The sequence below is a fragment of the Arachis ipaensis genome, chromosome B1 (genome assembly GCF_059453495.1).
Source record: "Arachis ipaensis isolate K30076 ecotype BB chromosome B1, ASM5945349v1, whole genome shotgun sequence".
Classification (NCBI taxonomy): domain Eukaryota; kingdom Viridiplantae; phylum Streptophyta; class Magnoliopsida; order Fabales; family Fabaceae; genus Arachis; species Arachis ipaensis.
The window spans coordinates 131,453,728-131,481,160 of record NC_142436.1 but is presented as its reverse complement, the minus strand read 5'-3'; the positions used below and the strand labels follow the sequence as shown (position 1 = coordinate 131,481,160).

Sequence of the window (27,433 nt, the reverse complement as noted above, 5' to 3'; positions counted from 1 at the left end):
TACATTGCAGTATAATCAACATACCCTAAACTCTTTAATAGTTCTTCTAGATAAAAAAGGTTCACTAAGTATATGTCTATTGAAAAAAATTTATGTACCTTTCTATCTAAATAACGCAGCACTCTATTGTTATCCTTCCCAAGTCTTCCACCATGGTTAAACACGATACGAGCACAACAAAATTAGAATTTATAGCAAAAAAAGAAAAAGTAGCACCTAAATCAAAAATAAAATTCAAAAAGAGGAAAAGCAATAGCAACTTCATTTTAAAATAGTTTCGCTTAACCCCAAAGTCAACTTGTACAAATATAATAACACAACATGTAAAATATAATAATAATAATTTAGTCATTGTAGCCATTTCAAATCAACATACACACATGCAAAATGTATTGTGATTATTCATTGAAGATTTTTAAGTATAGAAAATTAATTAGGAAAAATTTTGTGGTAGAAAAAGCTTCAACAACTAAATATTTATATGCATAAAGGGAGATAAGTATATCAAAAGGGGCTATTATTTATTTTGTATTCCATATGACCATATCTCAATGTTCATTCTATCTCATAGGAACAACTATCAAGAAACATGACAATCCTTAGATATAGTACAGTTTAAATAGTAATGAATTGATTTCTTTCATGACTGTTAGAAACAAGAGACTAAACTGGAGGAAGGATCTATGTATTATTGAGTGTAATCAAGTTGTCTGGAATGATACAATATAAAAGGGTATTTATAGGTGCTAAGAGAATCGTAATAATAAAGATGTAATATTCTATAATAAATATTCAGATATACTAAATAATTCTAATTGATCATAATTGATCCTAATTATATTCTAACATCCCCCCTCAAACTCAAGTGACAACTTGAGTTTGAAACATATTTAAAACAATGAAATAAAAAAAATGCATAAACTAAGAGAACGGATGCAGACGGAACTGCCGAAAGAAAGTGCAGACAGAACTACCGCTGTTGGAAGGAAGCGCAGATGGAACTGCCGCTGTCTAAAGGAATCGCAGATAGAACTGCCGCTATCTGAAGGAAGCGCAGATAGAACTATCGCTGTCTGAAAGAAGCGCAGATGAAACTGCCGCTGTCTGAAAGAAGTGCATATGGAACTGCCAGAAAGAAGTGCAAACAAAACTGTCGAAATGGAACACAAACGAAACTGCCAAACGGGAAAACAGTCGAAACTGTAGGACGGGAAAGCAGACGGAACTGCCAGACGGGAAGTTTGACGGAATTGCCGGACGGGAACGCAGACAGAACTACCGCAAGAGTGGCCGAAAAACTGTTGAAAAGATGGCGAATCTCCGGAAAAAAGCATTGACAAAAGAGAAGGAAAAATGGCACAGAAGAAAAATATGGTGATTTCACTAGAAGAAAAACAACTTATCCTCCTCAAGGAGGATACCATGGCTCTGATACCATATTAGAAACAAGAGACTAAAATAGAGAAAGGGTCTGTGTATTATTGAGTGTAATCAAGTTGTCTGGATTGATACAATATAAAAGGGTATTTATAGGTGCTAAGAGAATCGTAATAATAAAGACGTAATATTCTATAATAAATATTCAGATATACTAAATAATTCTAATTGATCATAATTGATCCTAATTTTATTCTAACATGTTAGAAACAAGAGACTAAACTAGAGAAAGGATTTGTATATTATTGAGTGTGTTTAAGTTGTCTAGAATGATACAATATAGAACGGTATTTATAAGTACTAAGAGAATCGAAATAATAAAGACGTAATATCCTATAATAAATATTCAGATATGCTAAATAATGCTAATTGATCCTAATTTATCATAATTATATTCTAACATCCCCACTCAAATTCAAGTGACAATTTGAGTTTGAAACATATTTAAAACAACGAAATAAAGAGAAAAAAAACTGCATAAACTGATAAAACGGGTGCAGACGGAACTGCCGGAAGGAAGCGCAGACGGAACTGCCGCTTGTCTGAAGGAAGCGCAGACGGAACTACCGCTTGTCTGAAGGAAGCGCAGATGGAACTGCCGCTATTTGAAGGAAGTGCAGACGGAACTGTCGGAAAGAAAAGCAGACGGAACTACCACAAGGAAACACAGACGAAACGCAGACGGAACTGCTACAAGAAAACGCAGACGGAACTGCCACGAGATAACACAAACATAACTACCACGAGAGAACGCAGATGGAACTACCACGAGAGAACGCAGATGGAACTGCCGAAAGAGAGCAAAAACTATATGATTTCTTCATGAGAATAGGTAAGCAGCGGATGACAATGGTGTTTGATCATTTGACTCGAAAAAAACAAGACAGAAAGAACAGGCTAATTGGTGTGGTGAAAAAGTATCAAAGGAGTGACAAAAGGAAAGGGAAAATGGCATAGAAAATAAAGTGTAAAAACTACAGTGATTTCATCGCAAGGAAAACAACATATCCTCTTCAAGGAAGGTGCCATAGCTCTGATACCATGTTAGAAACAAGAGACTAAACTGGAGGAAGGATCTGTGTATTATTGATTGTAATCAAGTTGTTTGGAATGATACAATATAAAATGGTATTTATAGGTACTAAGAGAATCGTAATAATAAAGACGTAATATTCTATAATAAATATTCAGATATACTAAATAATTCTAATTGATCATAATTGATCCTAATTATATTCTAACAATGACTATTTTACATTTAGTTCAATTAGGATAAAATCCTTCTATCAAATTTGCTTTTTGTTTATGGTAGTTCAAATACGGTACAATTGATTTCTTTCTTTCTATATACATTCACATGCATAGAATATCACTGACAAAGCATAACTCAGAATCATATGCAACTTGCAAAAGTAACAGAATCATGAGCAAAAGAAATTATGGAAACTAGAGTAAAATGTAATGGTAGAGTCCTTAAGTAAATATATTTATCTTACTAGTGAAATGCTCCGTTACGACGCCATCAAACGCCGTTAGTGGACGTCGACACTAACGTCTTTCTGGGAGTCAAGCTTAGTCAATGGAATTTGAAGGGAGATGGTTAGGGTTTCATATAATTTCAGAGAGGAAAGAAGGGTTTTTGTGTTATGAGGTGATTATTGGTATTATATTCTCACCTAATTTATTAAAGGGTAAAGCATACTTTTTGTTCTTGAAGTTTGATAAAAAATTTAAAAATATCTTTAAGTTTTATTTTGTTTCAATTTTACCCCAAAAGTTTTCGATTTGCATCAAATATACCCTCGACGGCTAAATTTTCAAAAAAAATAAGACCAATCTAACAATAATACATGAAAATTATCCTTGATTTGCTTGTGTTGAAGGTTGTTTTTACGAAATTATTGTTGAATTGGTCTTAAATTTTTTGAAAAATTAGCTGTCAGGAGTATATTTGATGCAAATCGAAAACTTTTGGGACAGAATTGGAACAAAATAAAACTTAAGGATATTATTGAAATTTTTATCAAATTTTAGGGACAAAAAATATACTTTATCCTTTATTAAATGATGTAGTTTTAGTGAAATTTACGGTGACCGGGTTAGGTGAGCCCAATATTTGTCATTTTAAGATGGCACTTCATGTGCCACATAGGCATGCTCCGTTAACCCCAGAGACAGATTATTGACAAAGAGACTAACCAGTCACACAAAGTTAATTGTAAGAGGCCGAAAAGGGAATTTATTTTTAATAGGGGCCTAATTGTCTTTTGGTGTAATTTTTAGGAGTCGTTTAGGATTTTTTCTCCACACAATAATAGTAGAACTTGTTGTGATAAGGTTGAATAGGTGGATGTCCATTCTCAAGAGTGAATGAATTTAATGAGAGTTTGAAAACAAGGAATTTTTGCATGTATAAATAGAGGACAAATCGTCAAGCAATATACACTACAATCAATAACAAATACTATTCTCTCTCTCTTTATACATAGCAATAATACTCTTTCTATACATTACTAATATTTTTTTCTTTCTTTTACGTTGCTACATATATTTAAATATATGAATTATTTTTATTATATTGAGTAATTATATTGGTAGATATAATATTAATATTAAGGCTATCTATTTATGTTTCATTATTTTATATCTATTTCCTCTTCCTTATTTATTTATTCTACAACAGAACTAATCATTATAGGAATTAATAAATAGGGATGCGTTTGTTTCTGAGAACAGGACAGGACAAGATACTGAGAATAAAACAGGACAAGATACTGAAGGACAGAGACATAAATTTTTGTGTTCTTGTATTCTGTTTGGTGAAAAACTAGAACAAATTATGAAAATTCAACTTATTCTCAGTTTTTTCATTTAAAAATTTGAGATGAAAAATATAATAATAAAAAATATAATCATGAAAAATTAATAAGAATAATGAAAAAAATATAAAATAAGTTGTGTCTTTGTGTCCTTTCTGTCAGGATGGACACAAAATGCACTAATTCAGTGTCTCTGGACACATTGTCTATGTCCATGTCTCTTCTGCCAAACATGATTATGTGTTTCTGTGTCATTGTTTCAGTGTCCTGTCTCTGTAAACAAACATAGCCTAAGAGACACTTTGATACAAAGTGAAAGAGTGCAGAGATATAAAAAGGGTAAGAATAACATATTTTATAAGCCTCTTTAGTTTTTTCAATAGGTACTATACTATAATCTTTATATCCTATATATGGCATAAATTTGTATGTGAGTATAGCTCTTAATAATTAGATATAGAAAAAATTATGTAACCGACACTACCTTAAACTTACACCCACCCAAACACTACTCTAACATATACTCATACTCGCTAATCAACTACATCTTCTTCCAACTCTCTAATGACATAACCCCTTCCCTCTACAACTTTACCTAATACCTACTCTCTTCTATAACCACCATAGATTGAGCTTGGTTATTGGTGATACCCGCCCACTGCTGCTTCAATTTTACACTTATCACAAAAAAACCAAATGGGTATAGATAAAATCAGAGAAGCAAAGGATGCTCCCTAAGGACGAAGACGTCCTCTCTGACATGGGCGCTCCACCTCAAAAGACGGGATATAAAAAGAAGTTGTATGAGTGCTTCGAATAAGTCTGAATCTCTTCTTATGTTTTCTTTAATTTCACAAATTCCTCCATCTGTTGATATGATGATCTTCACACTGAATTTGGTGTAACCAAATTTCTTGGAATTGGATTTGCTCCTATCCCACTTGGGCATGGTTTGTTAATGAAGGAGAAAGGTGCTTCTTTGGCTTCGGACATGATGATGTTGCGGATAGGGACAGGCAGTTCCGTGCACCACTATTGGCCTAGATTTTCCGATTCTGCTCGGATTGCCACCTCATGTACCAATTTATTTTCCTGCCTCGAAGTTCATGTGAATCAACTATTTGAAATTGAGCTGGACAAATCCTTGATATCCCCTAGTATTGGTTGGATATCTACTATTGATCCCTTTGACTTCATCGCTTGAACCAGGTTTAAACTATCCAATTCAATAATCACATTATGTAACTGCATATTTTTTTGCCAAAATTAAAGCCTCTCTAATTGCTAATGCTTCTGCAGCTAAGGTTGATAACACATCTACTTTCAATGCAGAACTATGGAGTACCTTCCATAAGTGATCTCTAAAAACTACACCAACAGCCACTTCCAAAGTACTCTTTTTAAACGAAGCATTAACATTTTTTTGATCCAGTCTCTCGGAGGAGGCTTCCAGGTAATATTTCTACTGCTATTTCTTAATTCTATTGTGTTGTTCTGTGCTAATTTGTTGCTTTATTATCATATATGATCTGTATACTCAAATTCCATTAAATTAGCTCTAAAAATTGTTAATCTTGGATTAACTTCCACCCTGTTGTGAATTGCTTGATTCCGTGTCTTCTATATCTCCCAAGTTAGGAAGCCAGCTTTGCATATATATGATTTGTGATGGTCTCCCCCACCTGATTTTATTTTCTGAATAATTCCAAAAGCCAGTTTTCAAATGTTGAGATCGTCTGGGCACTAGGGCAGATTTGTAGTTGGGATCCAAACCAAACTGTTCTTGTCCAGAGACACAACAGTAAAGTATGCTCTACAGTCTCCTATTTCTGCAGACATAAAGGACAGATTGAGGTGTTATTAATTTTTTTAATGTTAATTAGTAAAAACTAAAATTATATTGTGAGAAGCTCTCCATAGGAAAATCCTAATTTTCTGTGGAACATTTAGACTCCAAATCTCATCCTATTACTCTCTCTCATATCCTCACTTAATGAAGGTTTATAATTTTCTCCTGTCCTCTGTTCATCTTTGGGAATATGATATCATGTTCGCGCTGAATATTTTCCATCACTTCTATGCAGCTAGATAAATTTATCCCTTTTATTGACAGTGTTTTAAAATAGTGGCCATGGCGGCGCTATGGCGGAATGGCGTGGCGGAATTTGGCCTCGCCGCCATACATAGGCCACTGCAACGTGCTTATCATGGTGGGGCAAAAGGCGGCCGCAATTGCGGTGGTGCCATGGCGAACCACCATGAAAATGGCAAAAATGGCGGGTTTTTTCGGATTTTTCAAAAAAATTCGAGGCTAATTGGGTAAATTAGCAAAACCCTAAATGATATATGTAACCCAGTTCAGCCGATGTAATTCAAAAATGACTCTTCCTCTCTGAACGTCCAAAACGGCTCTTTATCTCTGTTCTCTTTCTCTCTTCTCTCTGCCTCCCATCACCGCCGATCTTAGCCACCGCCTGTCGTCGTCTGTCGCCGCTGCCTGTTGCCGTTCGTCGCCGACCGTCGCCGCTGGTGGTCACCGCCCCTCATCACCACAGTTCCCTCTTTTTTCTGGTTCGTAGAAGGTAGAAGTTACAGTTCCTTTTTTTCATTCAGTTCACTCACTTCACTGTCTCCTTCTCTTCCCTCATAAACCTCTCTTGCTCTAATTTTTTCCTTTCAGCTCAGTTCACCATGTTAACTTCTAGACCAGCCCATAATTCTGATGCCCCTGCCTCTGCCCCTGCCCCTGCCACTACCTCTGCCTCTGCTGGCCATGCTGCTGGAACTGCTGCTCGTCTTGCAGCTACTGTCCCTGCCACTAGGATTGATCCAGGGTGGAAATATGTTAGTGCTGTAGAAGAAGGAAATACCAATGACACCATATGTAATTTTTGTGGAAAAATTATGAGAGGAGGAATTACACGGGCAAAAGAGCACTTAATGATTAAGCCTGGGAATGTTGTTGGATGAAAAATGGTCCCAAAGGATGTTATTGTTGAATTATGGGAGTTTTACAACCAGAAAAAAAAATTGAGGAAGACAAAGTTCTACGTAGGCAAGCACCAAGGAACATAGTGTCAATGCTAGGGAGCTTGATTTAGATAGTTTGGTTTTGGATTGTCAGAGGAAGATGCTCAAGAAATTGATGAAATTCCAAATCCAACTCCAATGGCAGCAGCTAAAGGGGGGAAAGTTCTATGAGAGGTCAAATGGACGTGTTTATGAAAAGACCCGAAACTACCATTACAAGAAACAAAAAGGAGAAATTGAGGCAACAGAATATCAAGGAAGCATGTAATAAGGAAGCGGTTCGTAGAGTTCATCGATACATAGCCCGGTGGTTCTACCAAGATGGGATTCCATTGAATCCAGTGAGGTTGAAGAGTTTTCAAGAAATGTTGTGGGCTGTTGGAAGCTTTGGTCCTAATTTACCTGCTCCCACTTATCATGCTCTAAGGGTTCCATTCCTTAATGAGGAATTAGAATACACCAAAGACTTGTTGAAGGGTCATAAGGAACAATGGAAAAAGTATGGCTACTCTATTACGTCAGATGCTTGGACGGATAAGAGACAACAGAGCATTATCAATTTTCTTGTAAACTCTCCTGCTGGAACAATGCTTTTGAAGTCTATTGATGCCTCTGATTATGTGAAGACGGGTGAAAAAATGTTTGAGCTTCTTGATGGTATTGTTGAGGAAATTGGGGAGCAAAATGTTGTTCAAGTTGTAATTGACAACGGGAGCAACTATGTTCTAGCTGGTAAGTTGCTGATGGAGAAAAGACCGAATCTGTTTTGGACCCCGTGTGCTGCCCATTGTTTGGATTTGATGCTTGAAGACATTGGGAAGTTACCATTAATCCAAAAAACCATAAAAAGTGCCATTTCTTTGGTTAGCTTCACTTATAGCCACTCTAGCACTTTATCCATGTTGAGACAATTCACAAATGGCAAGGAATTGGTGAGGCATGCAGTCACCCGATTTGCCACTTCATTTCTCTCTTTGGAAAGGCTTTATAAGGAGAAAGGAAATCTAAGAAGAATGTTTACTTCGGATGAGTGGGTAAGGAATAAGTTGTCAAGGGAGGCAAAGGAGAGGGAAGCAACAAAGATTGTTATTAGGCCCTCCTTTTGGAATCATGTCAAGTACACCCTTAAGATCATGGGGCCTCTTATTCGGGTGCTTCGACATATTGATGGGGAGAAGAAGCCACAAATGGGTTATATATATGAAGCAATGGAGAAGGCAAAGGAATGCATCAAGAAAACATTTTCTAATGATGTGAGAAAATATTCTGAAGTTTTTAAAATCGTTGACAACAGATGGAATTGCCAACTTCATTGTCCGTTGCATGCAGCTGGTCATTTTCTGAAGTTGTTTTATGAGTGTAATGAGTGGTTAGTGGGATAAATTGGGACTGCCACCTTTCGAGATGTGATAATATGGATGATGATACTGATTTGGTTCATCAAGATGACAACACTTTAAGTTGGAACCTTGTTTTTGAAGCAATGGGAGAACATGAGCCTATGACATATACTAGAAGACAACAAAAGAGAAAAAGAAAAGAACCTGTAACTGCAAGAGGTGGTGCAAAGGGTGGACCAAGTGGGTCTAAGGCTTCAAAAAAAGGAAAAGGAAAAGCAGTAATTGTGGAAGAGGAAGAAGAACCAGAATTTGAAGATGAAGAGGATTTTGAAAATGAAGAAGAACAAGAAGAGGAGATTCAATTCAATGATACTAAATCAGAGGATGATGAGGGGGTAGAGGGACACGATAATAATCGTGTTAATTTGGATGAATTTGATGAGAGCTAGAATGTAGATAGTTTATAGTTTTTATGTTTTATGTCTTCTATTTTATGGCTTGCTTATGATTTTTGAGTTATGATTTGAACTTGATGTTATATTTATTTGCTAAATTTGCTACTATATTTGCTATATTAATTAGATATTTTATGACTAGAAAGTTGCTTATATAGATAGATTTTATAGTTTATTATATTTATAATTTTTCTGCATGTTTTTTTGTACATATATGTGTATTTTAGGTAATCCGCCATTTTCGCCATTTTCCGCAACGCCATCCGCTATAACTTTATGGCGGATTTTTGGCTCACCGCCATGAGCCGCCACCCGCAATCAAAAACTATGTTTATTGGTTAGGCTGATAGGAGTTCTTTTTATTTTTTCCCAATGTCCTCTGTGAAATTTGTGTTCAGCTTGTGGATATTCCAACCGTTTCCTTCATTAATCAACTCATTCACTAATTTAGTATTCTCATTTTTTCCTTGAATTTTTTTCCGCTCCAAGCACCCACCTATCCTTCCAAATTCTGATCTTTTTGCCATTTCCTATAGCTCATCTCCCATTTCTAAGTAAGAACTCTCTTCCTTCTATGATACTCTTCCAAACGTATGATGAAGTTGTCCTACTTTTTGCTTCGGTGAAGTTGCAAGATTGAAAATAAGTTGCCTTTAATACCTGCACCCATATTGCATTGGGTTCTCAAAGGTTCTCCAAGGTTACTTTGCAAGAAATGCTAAGTTTTGAGTGTGTAAAGCCCCCATCCTATTTTCTTATACATAATTTTGTTAAACTTCTCCAATGAATGTCCCTTTCCTTGCCACCTAAATCCCATAAAAATCTAGCTACCTTGTTTTGAGCCTTTGATAGAGCTCTTTTAAAAATCTAACTATGTTCGTGGCGTAAGCCGGGCTACCCTGAACAACTACTTTAATTAAGATTTCCTTCCCTGCTTGATTGGGAAGATTTCCTTCCAACCCTCAATTTTATTAATGACTCTTTCCTCAATCCATTTTAAAACCTTGTTTTTAGATCTATCCTACTGAGTGAATAATCCTAGATACTTTTCAGGTTTGTCCCATGTTGGCATACCAAGAATATCCTTAATGTTTACTCTAGTTTGGATAGAAATATTCTGGCCAAAGGTGATCTTAAATTTTTCTAAATTTATTTTTTGTCCCAATGTCTCTGTGTATAAGTTGAGCATATTAATGAGTTAGTAAACGTCCTCTTCGTTTATCCTAAAAATATAATACAATCATCAGTAAAAAGAAGGTGAGTAATAACTAGAGCAGTAGGAGCTATCTTTAAACTTGAAATCTTTTCCTCTTGAAAAGTGTCATTCATAAGAACAGTAAAAATCTTAGCTGCTATGATAAAGAGATAAGGCGAAAGTGGGTCACCTTGTCTCAGACCTCTTTGAGGTCTGGTTTCTCTAGACAAAATACCATTAATCTTAATTTGATAATTTATCTTCCTAACACATTCTATTAGCAAATTGATCCAATGTTGATTAAGACCAAAGGCCTTAAGGGCTGCTTCAATAAAATCTCACGCTAACTTATCACATGCTTTATTCATATCAATCTTAACAACTAGGTTATTGGATATTTTTCTACCTTTTTCATTGAGATAATGAAATATTTCTTGCACAATGAGTATGTTATCTTGAATTAATCTACCCCTAACAAAGTATTTTGTATAGGAGAGACAATTTAGCAATGATCTTTTTCAACTTTAATACTAGCATTCTAAAAATAATCTTATCTATCAAGTTACAACAATTAATTGGCCTAAGCTGATTTAGAGATTCGGGATGTTTAACTTTTGTTATCAAAACTATGGTAGTTTCGCAAATGTTACCTGGCAAGGATCTTTCCTGAAAAAATTGATTCACTACATCATATACCTCTTTGCCGACAGTGTCCCCATGCTTCTGGAAGAAAAGACCATTGAGCCCATCCAGTCAGGAGCTTTCAGTCCCCCATCCTACTACTTGCTCTCAGTTAGCTATTCTTCCTGTAAATTAAGGATCTCTCTCTTCAGCTTGTTGATCTCCATATCAGCCTAGGAGTGGAAATGGGTAAGATATGGTAGGATTTGGACCCAACCCTAACTCTACCCATAGGTTAAAAACAACCCAACTTTAACCCTACCTACACTCTACCCGCGGGTATCCGACCCTATCTGCGGGTTAACGAAAAATACAATATTATTATATAACCTAAAAAGCATACAAATTAAAAATTTAATATAAACAACACAAATTATCCCACAAACAATACAATCATCCCATATGCAACATAACCATCAAATCTTCAATTTCACATAAAAAATATTTGCTTAAATTAATAACATAAACACAAATAAAATCATTTAACTCCATGTCTCCATAAGCATTCCATTTGCTGCAACAACACCATCACTAATCTATGACTTCAAATACAACAGCAACATCATCATCATTTGTAGTTTAATAATAAGGTTTTTTACCTAAAAATAAAAGATAATAAATTTATTTATTAATTAATCTCTATATAAATTTAGAGTTATGCAAAGTGTACACTAAAATCAATCACCAAAATCAGCCACTAGTATAAAAATACATCTATACACTACAGTATTCTAAAACTAAAAACTCAAGCCCTCCCTAAAGGCCCAAACTACGCAGTTGTACACACAAAACACAATGAAGACACTTTCTCCTACACCTCCTCTCTCGGCCACTATTTTCACCGTGATTGCATATTTTTTGTTATTCTTCGCCGCATTTGTATCTTCGTCTTTGTTGTTCTTCATGCTTCATGGTCTTCTCAGGCCTCTCTGCTTGCTTTTTGATACATTCACGCGAAGAAGTTACCAATAAACAAAACAAAACCTTTGTGAGATTTTTCTCTTCTCGCTGTTTGATTTTCACTCAAAAAACACTTCATACAGTTTTGCTCTGAACCAAGTGTTATCATGTTTAGTTGTTTGATTCACAATTATTACAGCATAAGAAAATACAGGGAGGCATTGGCTATAGTTTGGGAAAAGGAGGCTTCAAACTGTGTCTTCGATCTTCCGGCTTATTGTTGTTGTTTTGAATGATATACCTAGAGACGTGAGATAGTTTTCAAAGCTTAAAGAAGCTGGGTTTTCTCCCACTTATGACATATGCAAGAACTTGCTTGGAATCTACATGGCCTCCGGGAGAACCACGAAATGCAAGGATATTTGGAAGGAGGCAGAAGAAGCGGGATTCAAGTTGGATAAATATTTGGCTTCACATGATGATTCGATGAATAAAAAGCAATAGATTTTAATAATCTTAAAGCTTCTAGTTGTTTATATCATTTATCATACCTTCTTCATAATGTAATAGTTACTAAGTTATTATGAGCTTCCATGTACATTTCATTATCAAGGGAGAGAGGTAGAGAATTTTGTTGTATACATGTAGCTATTGAATTGTGAAAACCATTTGTATCTATTGTAATATTCATATCCTAAGTATGTTTGGTTATTATCTTTAGCAATGTTTGATTATAATGTTGTTATGAACTTTGATTTGTATTTGAGTTTGATTATTAGCATATTTGACACCTTTATTGTGAAAGTGGTTATTATGAGCATTCTGTTGCACTTGAGCACCAAATACTTGTGAAAATGTTTGAACTAAGATATGCCTTTCTTTCTTGTGATTTTGATTTTTGACCTATTAATAAACTTGGCCTAATCTTGTTTCATATCAAATATACATTAGATTACTTTGATTTAGGTCTTAGTGTTTGGTTATAGTTGGATTTCGAATTATGATATAAAACGAATTTGATTATAATTTGATTTTTGAACTTTGATTTGGATTCTTAAGTTTAATTATTATCTTTAGTGTGTTTGATTATAAATGAATTTCAAATTATGATTTAGACGATATTTGATTATAATATATTTTTGGATTTTGATTTAGATTTGTGAGTTTGATTACAACCTAGAGCATGTTTGATTATAATCAAATTTTAGGGTATGATTCGGTGCGTGTTTGATTATAATCTATAAATACAGAACGAAGTTTTTTTAATAATTTTTTTACACTTTTTAAAAACAATATTTTTCTACATTTTGATACCTTGCTTTCTAAAACAACAATGTTCATATTTTGCTTTTGTGTCTACTGCTATTTTTTTAGAATTTGGAGTATCATTCCATGTTAGTTTTAGAGGGTCACTATTTCATTTCTTTGTATTCAATTAATGCTTTTAGCCATATGATTACACTATTTTTACCCATGGTTGGTGTTGGCATTCTCAGCCTTCCTTATGCCATGGCACATATGGCATAGTAGGTACGTGCGTAACGATTCTAGTTAGTGTGTGTGTGTTTGTCTATATATATATATTATATATATATATATATATGGTACTTGAAATAATAAAATTGTTGAACATGTAGGGGTCTTAAGGAGAAGTGGAAAAGTGGAAGGAAGAGACTCAAGTAGAAGGAAAAGTGGAAAACTCTAGGCAAACTACAATACTCAAGGAGAAGTTGAAACAGTTGCGGACCATGGCCAAGGAGGAGCTTTGCGAGCCAGAACCTCCTGCCATGGAAGAGAAGCGGTGACAAAGGAGGAAAGACCAAGACAACTTAGTGAACCAGATCTAGAACTAAGTAAGGAGATCGAAACCAGCAATCGAAAATAAGTAGAATAGAGACGAAGGAGGCGGTTTGACATGGAGAAAGATGAGGTGACAAGCGACGAAAAAGCAAAAACGACCAGGAGGAGCGGCAAAAAACCAAGAACGACCATTGTCAGCGGTGAGCTGTCCGACCTCTAGCATGGCGGTGATACAAGGATGATGGTGGTCGACAAAGAGACGGATCAAGGAAGCAAGGATCTGAGGGAGGCGGCAAGATCTGAAAGAGAAGGGAAGGCATGAGATCTTATTTTAGTGTACATATAGTATTTTTGATAAATTTAACATTAATATAAACAAATAAAAAATATTTATGTAACAGAAACAACATGAAGCCATGAACTCCTCTCTCTCTAATTTCTTAATATTTAAATAAATTTTTGAGAGAAATATAAATTTATGACAAATAATTTATATGTATATAACAGAAATAGCATGAAGTCATGAACTCCTCTCTCTAGTTTCTTTACTGGTTAATTATCTAATTTGCATATGTACTTAGGCTAGGTTGATAAATAATCATTGATTAATCAAATTCTCAGTGTTTTAATAAGTTCCCACTCCACAAATTAAATTAAATCAAATTAAATAACCACTTATCTAATCTGCATATGTACTTAAAAATTTCAGTGATCAAGGCAGAGTAACATACTTTCAAGCAAAGCGAGCACGATGAGTAGATGCTGAAGTCTGAATGAACATGGTGGCAGGAGGAGCGCTGAATGGCAAAACAAAGTACGCGAGCAAGCCGACGGATGGTGGGGACATGAGCAGCGCCACAACGAGAGTGGGGCTAGACGCTAGTAGGGTACAGTAGCGCCGATGATGCGAGTGAGGGTAGACATGGGCAGGGTGCAACAGCGACAGCGACGTGAGTAGGGCAAATGCAGCTAAGGTGCAATAGCGCTGGTGACGGGAGTGGGGGCAAATGGGGGTAGAGTACAACAGCGGTAGGGTGCATAGAGATTGAGATTTGAGAGAAGAGGATTAGGGTTCATTGTGTTCTTGGGGAGCTGTGAAATGTGAATCTGTGATCCGAGGACTAAGGCTAGGGTTGATGATGTTTTATTTAGGGAAAAAAAACAAATAGGTCCCTAACTTTTTGTTCCGCAGACATTTTTATCCCTGAAGATTGAAAAATACATTTAAATCCCTGACCTCTTTAAAAGGTGGACATATGTATCCCTCCATTCCATTGGGTCTGTCAGACTCAACAGAAAAGTCTGACGTGGCTCTTGTTACGCTGACCTGGCTGTTGTAGATGCACATGTGGAGGAAAACCTTTTAAAATGGGACAAATTAGTCCCCATAATTCAAAACGGCGTCGTATGCACTCACAGCATCGAAGCTGAGTTTCCCAAACAACAAGAAGCAATCTTCAATCCCTTTTCTTCTCAGAAGACCCTTGCTCATTCTTTTTCCTTCTTCCAATTTCCATTCCTTCTATCGCTGCCTCAACGCCTCTGCTCCGACGATGCTAACAGCACCGACAACGGCAGTGGAAACAACTTCTGATGGGACGCCATCCAGGACTTCGTCAGGAATGCTATCAAGCAGTTCGATTCTCTTATCAACTCGCTCTTGAAGGAAAATGCGGTGATTGAGGGTAGTGGTAAGAAGGAGAAAGAGTGGGATTGCAACCGGTGGTGGCTGTACTTATGTAAGTTTTATTTAGTTTTGGTAGGGCAAAAAAATAGAGAAAATGTTGTAAGGTTTTCTTTTAAGGGGTTAAAGCCAGAGAGGTATATTAGGTTTGAAATTGCAGCAAAACCGTTTGAGAGCCCTTCATTTCCCTTAGCTGTAGAGAGAACAAGAAGAAAAGACCCTCTTGATGGCTTCGAAGTCTATACAAATAGATGGAATATCACTGACCACCATTATTGGACTATAAGTTCATCAAAACTTTTATTAGTAGTTTGTTTAATTCTGTGTTTGCTAAGCATTGTGACTTAAGTTTCTTGCTCTTAGACTTGTATATGAATTTTCCTTTTATTAAAAAGGGTGGAGCTTTTTAGGAAAAGTGAGTAAGAAAGGATCATTCTTGTCTTTGAAAGGGTTACATGGAATGATGATAACCATATTTTCTTTGGGGCCTTTTGTAGCTTTATGCAAAATGCAAATGCCTAGATGATGAGCGGATAATTTATATGCTTTCTGGCATTGTTTTTACATAGTTTTTAGTATGATTTAGTTAGTTTTTAGTATATTTTTATTAGTTTTTAAATAAAAATCACATTTCTGGACTTTACTATGAGTTTGTGTGTTTTTCTGTGATTTCAGGTATTTTCTGGCTGAAATTGAGGGACTTGAGCAAAAATCAGATTCAGAGGTTGAAGAAGGACTGCAGATGTTGTTGGATTCTGACCTCCCTGCACTCAAAGTGGATTTTCTGAAGCTACAAAACTCCAAATGGTGCGTTCTCAATTGCGTTGGAAATTAGACATCCAAGGCTCTCCAGAAATATATAATAGTCCATACTTTTCTCGAGTTTAGATGATGCAAACTGGCATTAAACGCCAGTTCCATGTTGCATTCTGGAGTTAAACGCCAGAAACAGGTTGCAAAGTGGAGTTAAATGCCAGAAACAGGTTATAAACTGGCGTTCAACTCCAAGAAAGACCTCTCCACGTGAAAGTTTCAATGCTCAGCCCAAGCACACACCAAGTGGGCCCCATAAGTGGATTTCTGCATCATTTACTTATTTCTATAAACCCTAGTAACTAGTTTAGTATAAATAGAACTTTTTACTATTGTCTTTACATCTTTAGTTTCATCTTTAGATCACATTTGGGGGCTGGCCTCTCGGCCATGCCTGGACCTTCATCACTTATGTATTTTCAACGGTGGAGTTTCTACACACCATAGATTAAGGTGTGGAGCTCTGCTGTTCCTCATGGATTAATGCAAAGTACTACTGTTTTTCTATTCAATACAAAATTATTCCACTTCTAAGATATTCATTCGCACTTCAATGTGAATGTGATGATCATGACAATCATCATCATTCCCAACTTATGAACGCGTGCCTGACAACCACTCCCGTTCTACCTTAGATTCAATGGGTATCTCTTGGATATCTAATACAGGGGACCGAGTTCGAGATATTAGAATTTTCGTGGTATAAGTTAGAACCCATGGATGGCCATTCCTGAGATCCAGAAAGTCTAAACCTTGTCTGTGGTATTCCGAGTAGGATCTGGGAAGGGATGGTTGTGACGAGCTTCAAACTCGCGAGTGCTGGGCGTAGTGACAGACGCAAAAGGATCAATGGATCCTATTCCAGTATGATCGAGAACTAACAGATGAATAGCCGTGCTGTGACAGAGCATCTTGGACCATTTTCACTGAGAGGATGGGAAGTAGCCATTGACAACGGTGATGCCCAGCATACAGCTTGCCATGGAAAGGAGTAGGAATGATTGGATGAAGACAGCAGGAAAGCAAAGGTTCAGGAGGAACGAAAGCATCTCTATACGCTTATCTGAAATTCTCACCAATAAATTACATAAGTATCTCTATCCCAATTTATATTTTATTTATGTTTTTATTATCAATTCACCATACCCATTTGAATCCGCCTGACTGAGATTTACAAGGTGACCATAGCTTGCTTCAGGCCGACAATCTCCGTGGGATCGACCCTTACTCACGTAAGGTTTATTACTTGGACGACCCAGTGCACTTGCTGGTAAGTTATGCGAAGTTGTGATAAAGAGTTGAGATTACAATTGTGCGTACCAAGTTGTTGGCGCCATTGATGATCACAATTTCATGCACCAAGTTTTTGGCGCCGTTGCCGGAGATTGTTCGAGTTTGGGCAACTGACGGTTCATCTTGTTGCTCAGATTAGGTAATTTTATTTTAATTTTAAGCTTTTTGTTTTTATTATTTTTATTTTCGAAAATTCTTCAAAAAATACAAAAAAAAAAATTATTCTATGTTCTTCAGAATTTTTAAGAATGAATTCTAAAGTTTCATGAAGCACGTTGAAGCCTGGCTGGCTGTAAAGCCATGTATGATTCATTTGGACCGAGGCTTCCACTTATCAGCATATGAAGTTGGATGAAGTATCAGCTGTTGTATTTTTTATTTGTATCTGCTGAAGCTTGGCTGGCCATTGGCCATGTCTAGTATTTTGGACCGGAGCTTTCACTGAAAGCTTGGCTGGCTAGTGAGCCATGTCTAATTCCTGGACCGAAGCTTTAGACTAACATTGCAGATTCCTGGAATTCTTATAAAAAATTTTGAAATCCTTATTTTTTATTTTTTAAATTAATTTTCAAAAAATCCAAAAAAATTAATAAAATCATAAAAACCAAAAATTTTATGTTTCTTGTTTGAGTCTAGTGTCAATTTTTAAGTTTGGTGTCAAATTGCATGTTGTTACTTTTCTTTCATTTTCGAAAATTCATGCATTGCATTCTTCATGATCTTCAAGTTGTTCTTGGTAAGTCTTCTTGTTTGATCTTTAAAATTTCTTGTTTTATGTCTTTTCTTGTTTTTCATATGCATTTTTAATTTGTTAATGTCTAAAAATTAAAAATCTTTAAGTTTGGTGTCTTGCATGTTTTTCTCTTCTTCAAAATTTTCAAAAATAAGTTCTTGGTGTTCATCTTGACATTCAAAGTGTTCTTGGTGTTCATCTTGACATTCATAGTGTTCTTGCATGCATCATGTGTTTTGATCCATAATCTTCATGTTTTGAGTCTTTTTGTTGTTTTTCTCTTTCATCATTAAAAATTCAAAAATCAAAAAAATATCTTTCCCTTTTTCTTCTCATCAAATTCGAAAATTTGAGTTGACTTTTTCAAAAAATTTTAAAATCTTGTTATCTCTTATAAGTCAAATCAAATTTTCTATTTTAAAATTCTATCTTTTTCAAAATCTTTTTCAAAAATCAAATCTTTTTCAGTTTCCGTTTAATATTTTCGAATTCCTTTTTAAAATTTTTCGAAATATTTTTCATTTTTTTTTAATGTTTTCGAAAATATTCAAATTAATTTTCAAAATCTTTTTCTTATTTTATTTTATAATTTTTGAAATTACTACTAGCATTTAATGTTTTGATTCAAAAAATTTTCAAGTTGTTACTTGCCTATTAAGAAAGGTTCAATCTTTAAATTTTAAAATCATATCTTTTAGTTTCTTATTAGTCAAGTAATCAACTTTAACTTCAAAATTCAAATATGTTTAATTTTCTTTTCAAATCTTTTTCAAATTAAGTTTCAATCATATCTTTTCAAAATTAATTTTCAAATCCTTTTTTTTTTGTAATCCTATCTTTTTGTTTTAATCATATCTTTTTCAAAACTACCTAACTAACTCTCTCTCTAATTTTTGAAAATCCCTTCCTCTTTTTCAAAAATTCCTTTTTAAATAATTAATTGTTTTAAATTTAATTTAATTTCATTTTTCTTTTTAAATTTTTGAATTTTAATTCTAACTTTAATTAAAAACAAAAATATTTTTCTTTTCTTTTTATTTAATTTTTGAAATTCTCTCCCCCTCATCTCTTTCTAATTATTTTATTTATTTACTAACACTTCTCTTCATCTAAAAATTCAAACACTCTCTTCCTCCTGGTGTTCGAATTTCTTTTCTTCTACTCACATAAAGGAATCTCTATACTGTGACATAGAGGATTCCATATTTTCTTTGTTATTTCCTTCTTTGTCATATGAGCAGGAACAAGGATAAGAAAATTCTTGTTGAGGGTGATCCTGAACCTGAAAGGACTCTAAAAAGGAAGCTAAGGGAAGCTAAAGCACAACTCTCTGGAGAAAATCTGACAGAAATTTTCGAAAAAGAAGGAGACATGGCCGAAAATAATAAAAATGCAAGGAAGATGCTTGGTGACTTTACTGCACCCAATTCCAATTTACATGGAAGAAGCATCTCAATTCCTGCCATTGGAGCAAACAATTTTGAGCTAAAACATCAACTAGTTTCTCTGATGCAACAGAACTGCAATTTTCATGGACTTCCATCTGAAAATCTTTTTCAGTTCTTAACTAAATTCTTGCAGATCTGTGATACTGTTAAGACCAATGGGGTTGATCCCGAGGTCTACAGGCTTATGCTTTTCCCGTTTGCTGTAAGAGACAGAGCTAGAGTATGGTTGGACTCTCAACCTAAAGATAGCCTGAACTCTTGGGATAAGCTGGTCACGGCTTTCTTAGCCAAGTTCTTTCCTCCTCAAAAACTTAGTAAGCTTAGAGTAGATGTTCAGACCTTCAAACAGAAGGAAGGTGAATCCCTCTATGAAGCTTGGGAGAGATACAAGGAACTGACCAAAAAGTGTCCTTCTGACATGCTTTCAGAATGGACCATCCTGGATATATTCTATGATGGTCTTTCTTAATTATCTAAAATGTCATTGGACCATTCTGCAGGTGGATCCATTCACCTAAAGAAAACGCCTGCAGAAGCTCAAGAACTCATTGACATGGTTGCAAATAACCAGTTCATGTATACTTCTGAAAGGAATCCTGTCAGTAATGGGACGCCTATGAAGAAGGGAGTTCTTGAAATTGATACTCTGAATGTCATATTGACTCAGCAAGTCAATATAATTTCTCAGAGTCTGAATGGATTGAAGGAATCATCCAACAGTACTAAAGAGGCCTCTTCTGAAGAAGAAGCTTATGACCCTGAGAACCCTGCAATAGCAGAGGTGAATTACATGGGTGAACCCTATGGAAACACCTATAATCCCTCATGAAAAAATCATCCAAATTTTTCATGGAAGGATCAACAAAAGTCTCAACAAGGCTTTAATAATGGTGGAAGGAACAGGTTTAGCAATAGCAAGCCTTTTCCATCATCCACTCAGCAACAGACAGAGAATTCTGAGCAGAATCCATCTAGCTTAGCAAATATAGTCTCTGATCTATCTAAGGCCACTTTAAGTTTCATGAATGAAACAAGGTCCTCTATTAGAAATTTGGAGGCACAAGTGGGCCAACTGAGTAAAAGAGTCACTGAAACTCCTCCTAGTACTCTCCCAAGCAATACAGAAGAAAATCCAAAGAGAGAGTGCAAGGCCATGGATTTGACCATCATGGCCGAACCTACAAGGGAGGGAGAGGACGTGAATCCCAGTGAGGAAGACCTCCTGGGACGTCCAGTGATCAATAAGGAGTTTTTCTTTGAGGAACCAAAGGAATATGAGGCTCACCTAGAGACCATAGAGATTCCATTGAACCTCCTTCTGCCCTTCATGAGCTCTGATGAGTATTCTTCCTCTGAAGAGGATGAAGAAATTACTGAAGAGCAAGTTGCTAAGTACCTTGGTGCAATCATGAAGCTGAATGCCAAATTATTTGGTAATGAGACTTGGGAAGATGAACCTCCCTTGCTCATCAATGAACTGAGTGATCTGGATCAACTGACATTTTTTCAGAAGAAACAGGAACCTGAAAAGTTCTTAATACCTTGTACCATAGGCACCATGACCTTTGAGAAGGCTCTATGTGACCTTGGGTCAGGGATAAACCTCATGCCACTCTCTGTAATGGAGAAATTGGGAATCTTTGAGGTGCAAGCTGCCAGAATCTCATTAGAGATGGCAGACAACTCAAGAAAACAGGTTTATGAACAAGTAGAGGACGTGCTAGTAAAGGTTGAAGGCCTTTACATCCCTGCTAATTTCATAATCCTAGACATTGGAAAGGAAGAGGATGAATCCATCATCCTTGGAAGACCCTTCCTAGCCACAGCAAGAGCTGTGATTGATGTGGACAGAGGAGAGTTAGTCCTTCAACTGAATGAGGACAACCTTGTGTTTCAAACTCAAGAATCTCCTTCTGTAACCATGGAGAGGAAGCATGAAAAGCTTCTCTCACTGCAGAGTCAACCAAAGCCCCCACAGTCAAACTCTAAGTTTGGTGTTGGGAGGTTCCAACAAAGCTCTGATTATCTGTGAGGCTCCATGAGAGCTTACTGTCAAGCTACTGACATTAAAGAAGCACTTGTTGGGAGGCAACCCAATGTTACTTAATTATTTTATTTTATTTTTATTTCTATGTTTATTTCATGTTTTATTAGATTGATGATCATGTGGAGTCACAAAAAAAACTACTGAAAAATCAAAAATAGAATGAAAAATAGAATGAAAAAACAGCACACCCTGGAGGAGAGCAGTCTGGCGTTTAAACGCCAGAAACAAGCATCAGTCTGGCATTTAACGCCAGAAACAGGCACCAAGCTGGCATTTAATGCCAGAAACAAGCTACATTTGGGCGTTTAACGCCAGAAACAGGCAGCAGTCTGGCGTAAAATGCTAGGATTGCACAGCAAGGGCGTTTTACACGCCTAATTGGAGCAGGGATGTTAAGTCCTTGGCCCCACTGGATCTGTGGACCCCACAGGATCCCTACCACTTCTTCTCTCATCTTCACACCTTTTCATAACATTCTTCCTCAATTAACCTCCACTAATCACCTCCATTACTCCTCCAAAACCATCATACAACCCACCTGCAACCACCCACTTAAATTCAACCCATCACTCCTTCCTTTTCACACATCATAACCACCTAAAACCCCCTTGACCGAACCATTTACACACCTCCATCTCCTCCATTTTCTTCTTCTTCTACTCACTTCTTTCTTCTTTTGCTCGAGGACGAGCAAACATTTTAAGTTTGGTGAAAAGCATTGCTTTTTTATTTTTCCATAACCACTAATGCCTCAAGGGATGCACTTCCCTCCACAAAACTATTGGGAGTAAATCAACACCTCCCTAGGAGAATTAAGTTCCAACATGGGACAACTAAGGGTGGAGCACCAAGATCACTCCATCATCCTTCATGAAATTAGAGAAGATCAAAGAGCCATGAGGGAGGAGCAACAAAGGCAAGGAAGAGACATAGAGGAGCTCAAAAGTACCATTGGTTCTTCAAGAAGAGGAAGACGCCACCCTCACTAAGGTGGACTCATTCCTTAATCTCCTTGTTTATTTATTTTCCTATTTTTCGATTTTTGAGCTTTATGTTTATTTATATTTGTGTCTTATTACATGATCATTAGTGTCTAAGTGTCTATGCCTTAAAGTTATGAATATGAATCCATCACCTCTATTAAATGAAAAAATGTTTTAATTACAAAAGAATAAGAAGTACATGGTTTCGAATTCATCCTTGAAACTAGTTTAATTATTTTGATGTGGTGACAATACTTTTTGTTTTCTGAATGAATGCTTGAACAGTGCATATGTCTTTTGAAGTTGTTGTTTATGAATGTTAAATATGTTGGCTCTTGAAGAATAAGGAACAAGGAGAAATGTTACTTGATAATCTGAAAAATCATAAAAATAATTCTTGAAGTAAGAAAAAGCAGTGAATACAAAAGCTTGCAAAAAAAAAGAAGAAAAAAATAGCGAAAAAAAAGAAAAGAAAAAGAAAAAGAAAAAGCAAGCAGAAAAAGCCAAAAGCTCTTTAAACCAAAAGGCAAGAGCAAAAAGCCAATAGCCCTTAAAACCAAAAGGCAAGGGTAATAAAAAGGATCCAAGGCTTTGAGCATCAGTGGATAGGAGGGCCTAAAGGGATAAAATCCTGGCCTAAGCGGCTAAACCAAGCTGTCCCTAACCATGTGCTTGTGGCGTGAAGGTGTCAAGTAAAAACTTGAGACTGAACGGTTAAAGTCAAGGTCCAAAGTAAAAACAGAGTGTGCTTAAGAACCCTGGACACCTATAATTGGGGACTTTAGCAAAGCTGAGTCACAATCTGAAAAGGTTCACCCAGTTATGTGTCTGTGGCATTTATGTATCCGGTGGTAATACTGGAAAACAAAGTGCTTAGGGCCACGGCCAAGACTCATAAAGTAGATGTGTTCAATAATCAACATACTGAACTTGGAGAATCAATAACACTATCTGAACTCTGAGTTCCTATAGATGCCAATCATTCTGAACCTCAATGGATAAAGCGAGATGCCAAAACTATTCAAGAGGCAAAAAGCTACAAGTCCTGCTCATCTGATTGGAGCTAAGTTTCATTGATATTTTGGAATTTATAGTATATTCTCTTCTTTTTATCCTATTTGATTTTCAGTTGCTTGGGGACAAGCAACAATTTAAGTTTGGTGTTGTGATGAGCGAATAATTTATACGCTTTTTGGCATTGTTTTTACATAGTTTTTAGTATGATTTAGTTAGTTTTTAGTATATTTTGTTTTTAAATAAAAATCAAATTTCTGGACTTTACTATGAGTTTGTGTATTTTTCTGTGATTTCAGGTATTTTCTGGCTGAAATTGAGGGACTTGAGCAAAAATCAGATTCAGAGGTTGAAGAAGGACTGCAGATGCTGTTGGATTCTGACCTCCCTGCACTCAAAGTGGATTTTCTAGAGCTACAAAACTCCAAATGGCACGCTCTCAATTGCGTTGGAAAGGAGACATCCAGGGCTTTCTAGCAATATATAATAGTCCAACTTTGCCCGATTTTAGATAACGCAAACTGGCATTAAACGCCAGTTTCATGTTGCATTCTGGACTTAAACGCCAGAAACAGGTTGCAAAGTGGAGTTAAACGCCAAAAACAGGTTAAAAACTGGCGTTCAACTCCAAGAAAGACCTCTCCACGTGAAAGCTTCAATGCTCATTCCAAGCACACACCAAGTGGGCCCCAGAAGTGGATTTCTGCATCATTTACTTATTTCTGTAAACCCTAGTAACTAGTTTAGTATAAATAGAACTTTTTACTATTGTCTTTACATCTTTAGTTTCATCTTTAGATCACGTTTGGGGGATGGCCTCTCGGCCATTCCTGGACCTTCATCACTTATGTATTTTCAACGGTGGAGTTTCTACACACCATAGATTAAGGTGTGGAGCTCTGCTGTTCCTCATGGATTAATGCAAAGTACTACTATTTTTCTATTCAATACAAACTTATTCCACTTCTAAGATATTCATTCGCACTTCAATGTGAATGTGATGATCGTGACAATCATCATCATTCCCAACTTATGAACGCATGCCTGACAACCACTCCCGTTCTACCTTAGATTCAATGGGTATCTCTTGGATATCTAATACAGGGGACCGAGTCCGAGATATTAGAATCTTCGTGGTATAAGTTAGAACCCATGGATGGCCATTCCTGAGATCCAGAAAGTCTAAACCTTGTCTGTGGTATTCCGAGTAGGATCTGGGAAGGGATGGCTGTGACGAGCTTCAAACTCGCGAGTGCTGGGCGTAGTGACAGACGCAAAAGGATCAATGGATCCTATTCCAGTATGATCGAGAACCGACAGATGAATAGCCGTGCTGTGACAGAGCATCTTGGACCATTTTCACTGAGAGGACGGGAAGTAGCCATTGACAACGGTGATGCCCAGCATACAGCTTGCCATGGAAAGGAGTAGGAATGATTGGATGAATACAGCAGGAAAGCAGAGGTTTAGGAGGAACGAAAGCATCTCTATACGCTTATCTGAAATTCTTACTAATGAATTACATAAGTATCTCTATTCCAGTTTATATTTTATTTATGTTTTTATTATCAATTCACCATACCCATTTGAATCCGTCTGACTGAGATATATAAGGTGACCATAGCTTGCTTCAGGCCGACAATCTCCGTGGGATCGACCCTTACTCACGTAAGGTTTATTACTTGGACGACCCAGTGCACTTGCTAGTTAGTTGTGTGAAGTTGTGATAAAGAGTTGAGATTACAATTGTGCGTACTAAGTTGTTGGCGCCATTGATGATCAAAATTTCGTGCACCACTAGATGAGCTTCTATCAAAAGATTAAACATTAAAATTATTTTTTTGTGATGTTTATGGGAGTTAGGAAGGAAAGGTAAAGGGAGAAATAAAATTTTTATTTCAAAATTTAGAAAGGATAGAACTATAATTTTATGTTTTGATCATCTAAAACTCTCTATTTGGAACAAGCTAAAATTTAACTATAACATGCTATAGAATTCACAAGAGACAGAAGGATTGGTAACCCTATTCAACCAGATTGGGTTGGGTTGGTAGAATGTGTGATGCCAGGCTTATATCAACCCTTTTGAAGGTTCTTTTACTCCATCTCGACAATTCTCTTTTGCACTCAGTTATTTTTTGTGTCAAGTCTACTCAATTATCTCCTCCTTCTTTCTTTTTGTTGCTCCAACCCTTCTTGACGATGTACTCACAATCCTCATGATCCATCCAATAAGCTTCAAATTTGAAAGACTTTGTTATTCAGCTTTTTGGTTCAAGATCCAGTAGCAAAATACTGTGATCAAAACTAATAGCAGGTAACCCATACAACACCGCATGTTGAAACCATTTTCTCCACTTCCAATTTACTAGAGCTCTATCAAGTCTCTCCTTAGTGACAAAGTCATTTCTGAGATTACTAAACCAAGTGAATTTCATGCCTTTTAATTCTATATCCATGAATTCATATTCATCTACAAAAGCTCTAAAAGCCTGAATTTGATTTAGAGGCTTGGGGTGCAAACCAATTTTTTCATCTTGAGACAAAACATCATTAAAATCACCCAAAAATAATTTAGGCCCCTGCAGGTTCTGGCTTCTCATAGTAAGCTCCCTCCATAGCTCTTTTCTTCTTTTAGGATTGAGGTGCCCATAGGTAAATATCCTCTACCAATAATCAAATCCATTATAATTAATATTAGCTATAATATAGTTATGGCACCATTCATAAACATTAAGATTTATATTAGCATTCCAAAATAAATGGAAGCCCCTGGACAAGCTCCAGGGTTCCACACAAAACATCTTGTCATATTTTAAAATTCTCCTAATCATATAATACTATTACTATAAGCTTTAGTTTCTGAAAGAAAAACTATATACAGGTTAAATTTTTTACACAGACTCAAAAGCTCTTTAACTGTCGCAGGTGCTGTCAACCCACGATAGTTCCAACTCAAGATCTTCATGGCTGTGGGTGGGGCATGTGTTGGCTCGCTTGCTCAGCCATAATAATATCTTCTAGCTTTATCCTTGTCTTGCTTGCTTCCTCTATTCCAGTAGTCACTATATTTAGCTCCTCTCCCTCTTTAAACATAAGCTGGTCCTTTGGTTCTCTCTTTCTCTTCAGATTTAGGCAATTCTCTATGTTCTGAGCTAGCTCTATTTCCCAGTTTTTTCCTGTCCTCTCTATCACCGCATTACTCCTTTCCATTATATATTCTTTTACTGCTGCCATATCATCCTCTTCCTCTGCCAATTCCAGGAAATAAATTTCACCTTCCTTAGTTACGTGTGTTGACGCTTTACCTTTCTTTTTCTCTACACTCTTCAGTTTTGGTCTTCCTCTAATGCTCCAAATGATTTTTTCTGTCATATTTGATTTTTTGTTGGTCTCCAGTGCTACTTCTTTGCTTGGATTCCCCTCCTCAACTTTCTTCCTGGCTCACATTGTTTCTCTTAAAATTTCTATTATAGTTTTGACCTTATTATTGCCTAAGCCTTGAACCACATTTTTTTGGGCTTCCTAATGATTTTTCTCTTCTCCAGCAATAGGGCTACCCTTCGTTGTATGTAGTTAGGCTTATTTGTTCTTTTTCCTCTGATCCAAAGTGTGTGAAATATTGGGCATATTAGCCTAGAATCCATGTTCTCTATTTTCTATCCCAGCTTTTCTTTCCTTGAACCTTCCCATAATCTCTTTTTTCTCTTAACTAAACCTAATTCTTTCTTTTTATCTTTTATGTCATTTATTAGCATGAT

At 36.2% G+C, this 27,433-nt stretch overlaps 1 protein-coding gene and 1 non-coding gene across 2 annotated transcripts; one reads left to right on the top strand and one right to left on the bottom strand.

Moving 5' to 3' along the window:
* Positions 1–7,528: 7,528 nt before the first annotated feature.
* On the top strand, positions 7,529–8,668 carry LOC107611542 (uncharacterized). The gene has a single exon (XM_016313457.2). It carries the CDS (start codon positions 7,652–7,654, stop codon positions 8,666–8,668), a length of 1,017 nt encoding a protein of 338 aa, XP_016168943.2. The 5' UTR covers positions 7,529–7,651.
* An 11,276-nt stretch (positions 8,669–19,944) lies between these two features.
* Positions 19,945–20,052, bottom strand: LOC148578393 (small nucleolar RNA R71). The gene has a single exon (XR_015903345.1). It is a non-coding gene; the product is annotated as a small nucleolar RNA R71 (small nucleolar RNA).
* Positions 20,053–27,433: the final 7,381 nt, after the last annotated feature.

What these genes read in the sequence shown, in the direction of transcription:
- LOC107611542 (XM_016313457.2), top strand. Translation starts at nt 7,652, where the DNA reads ATGTTGTGGGCTGTTGGAAGCTTTGGTCCTAATTTACCTGCTCCCACT.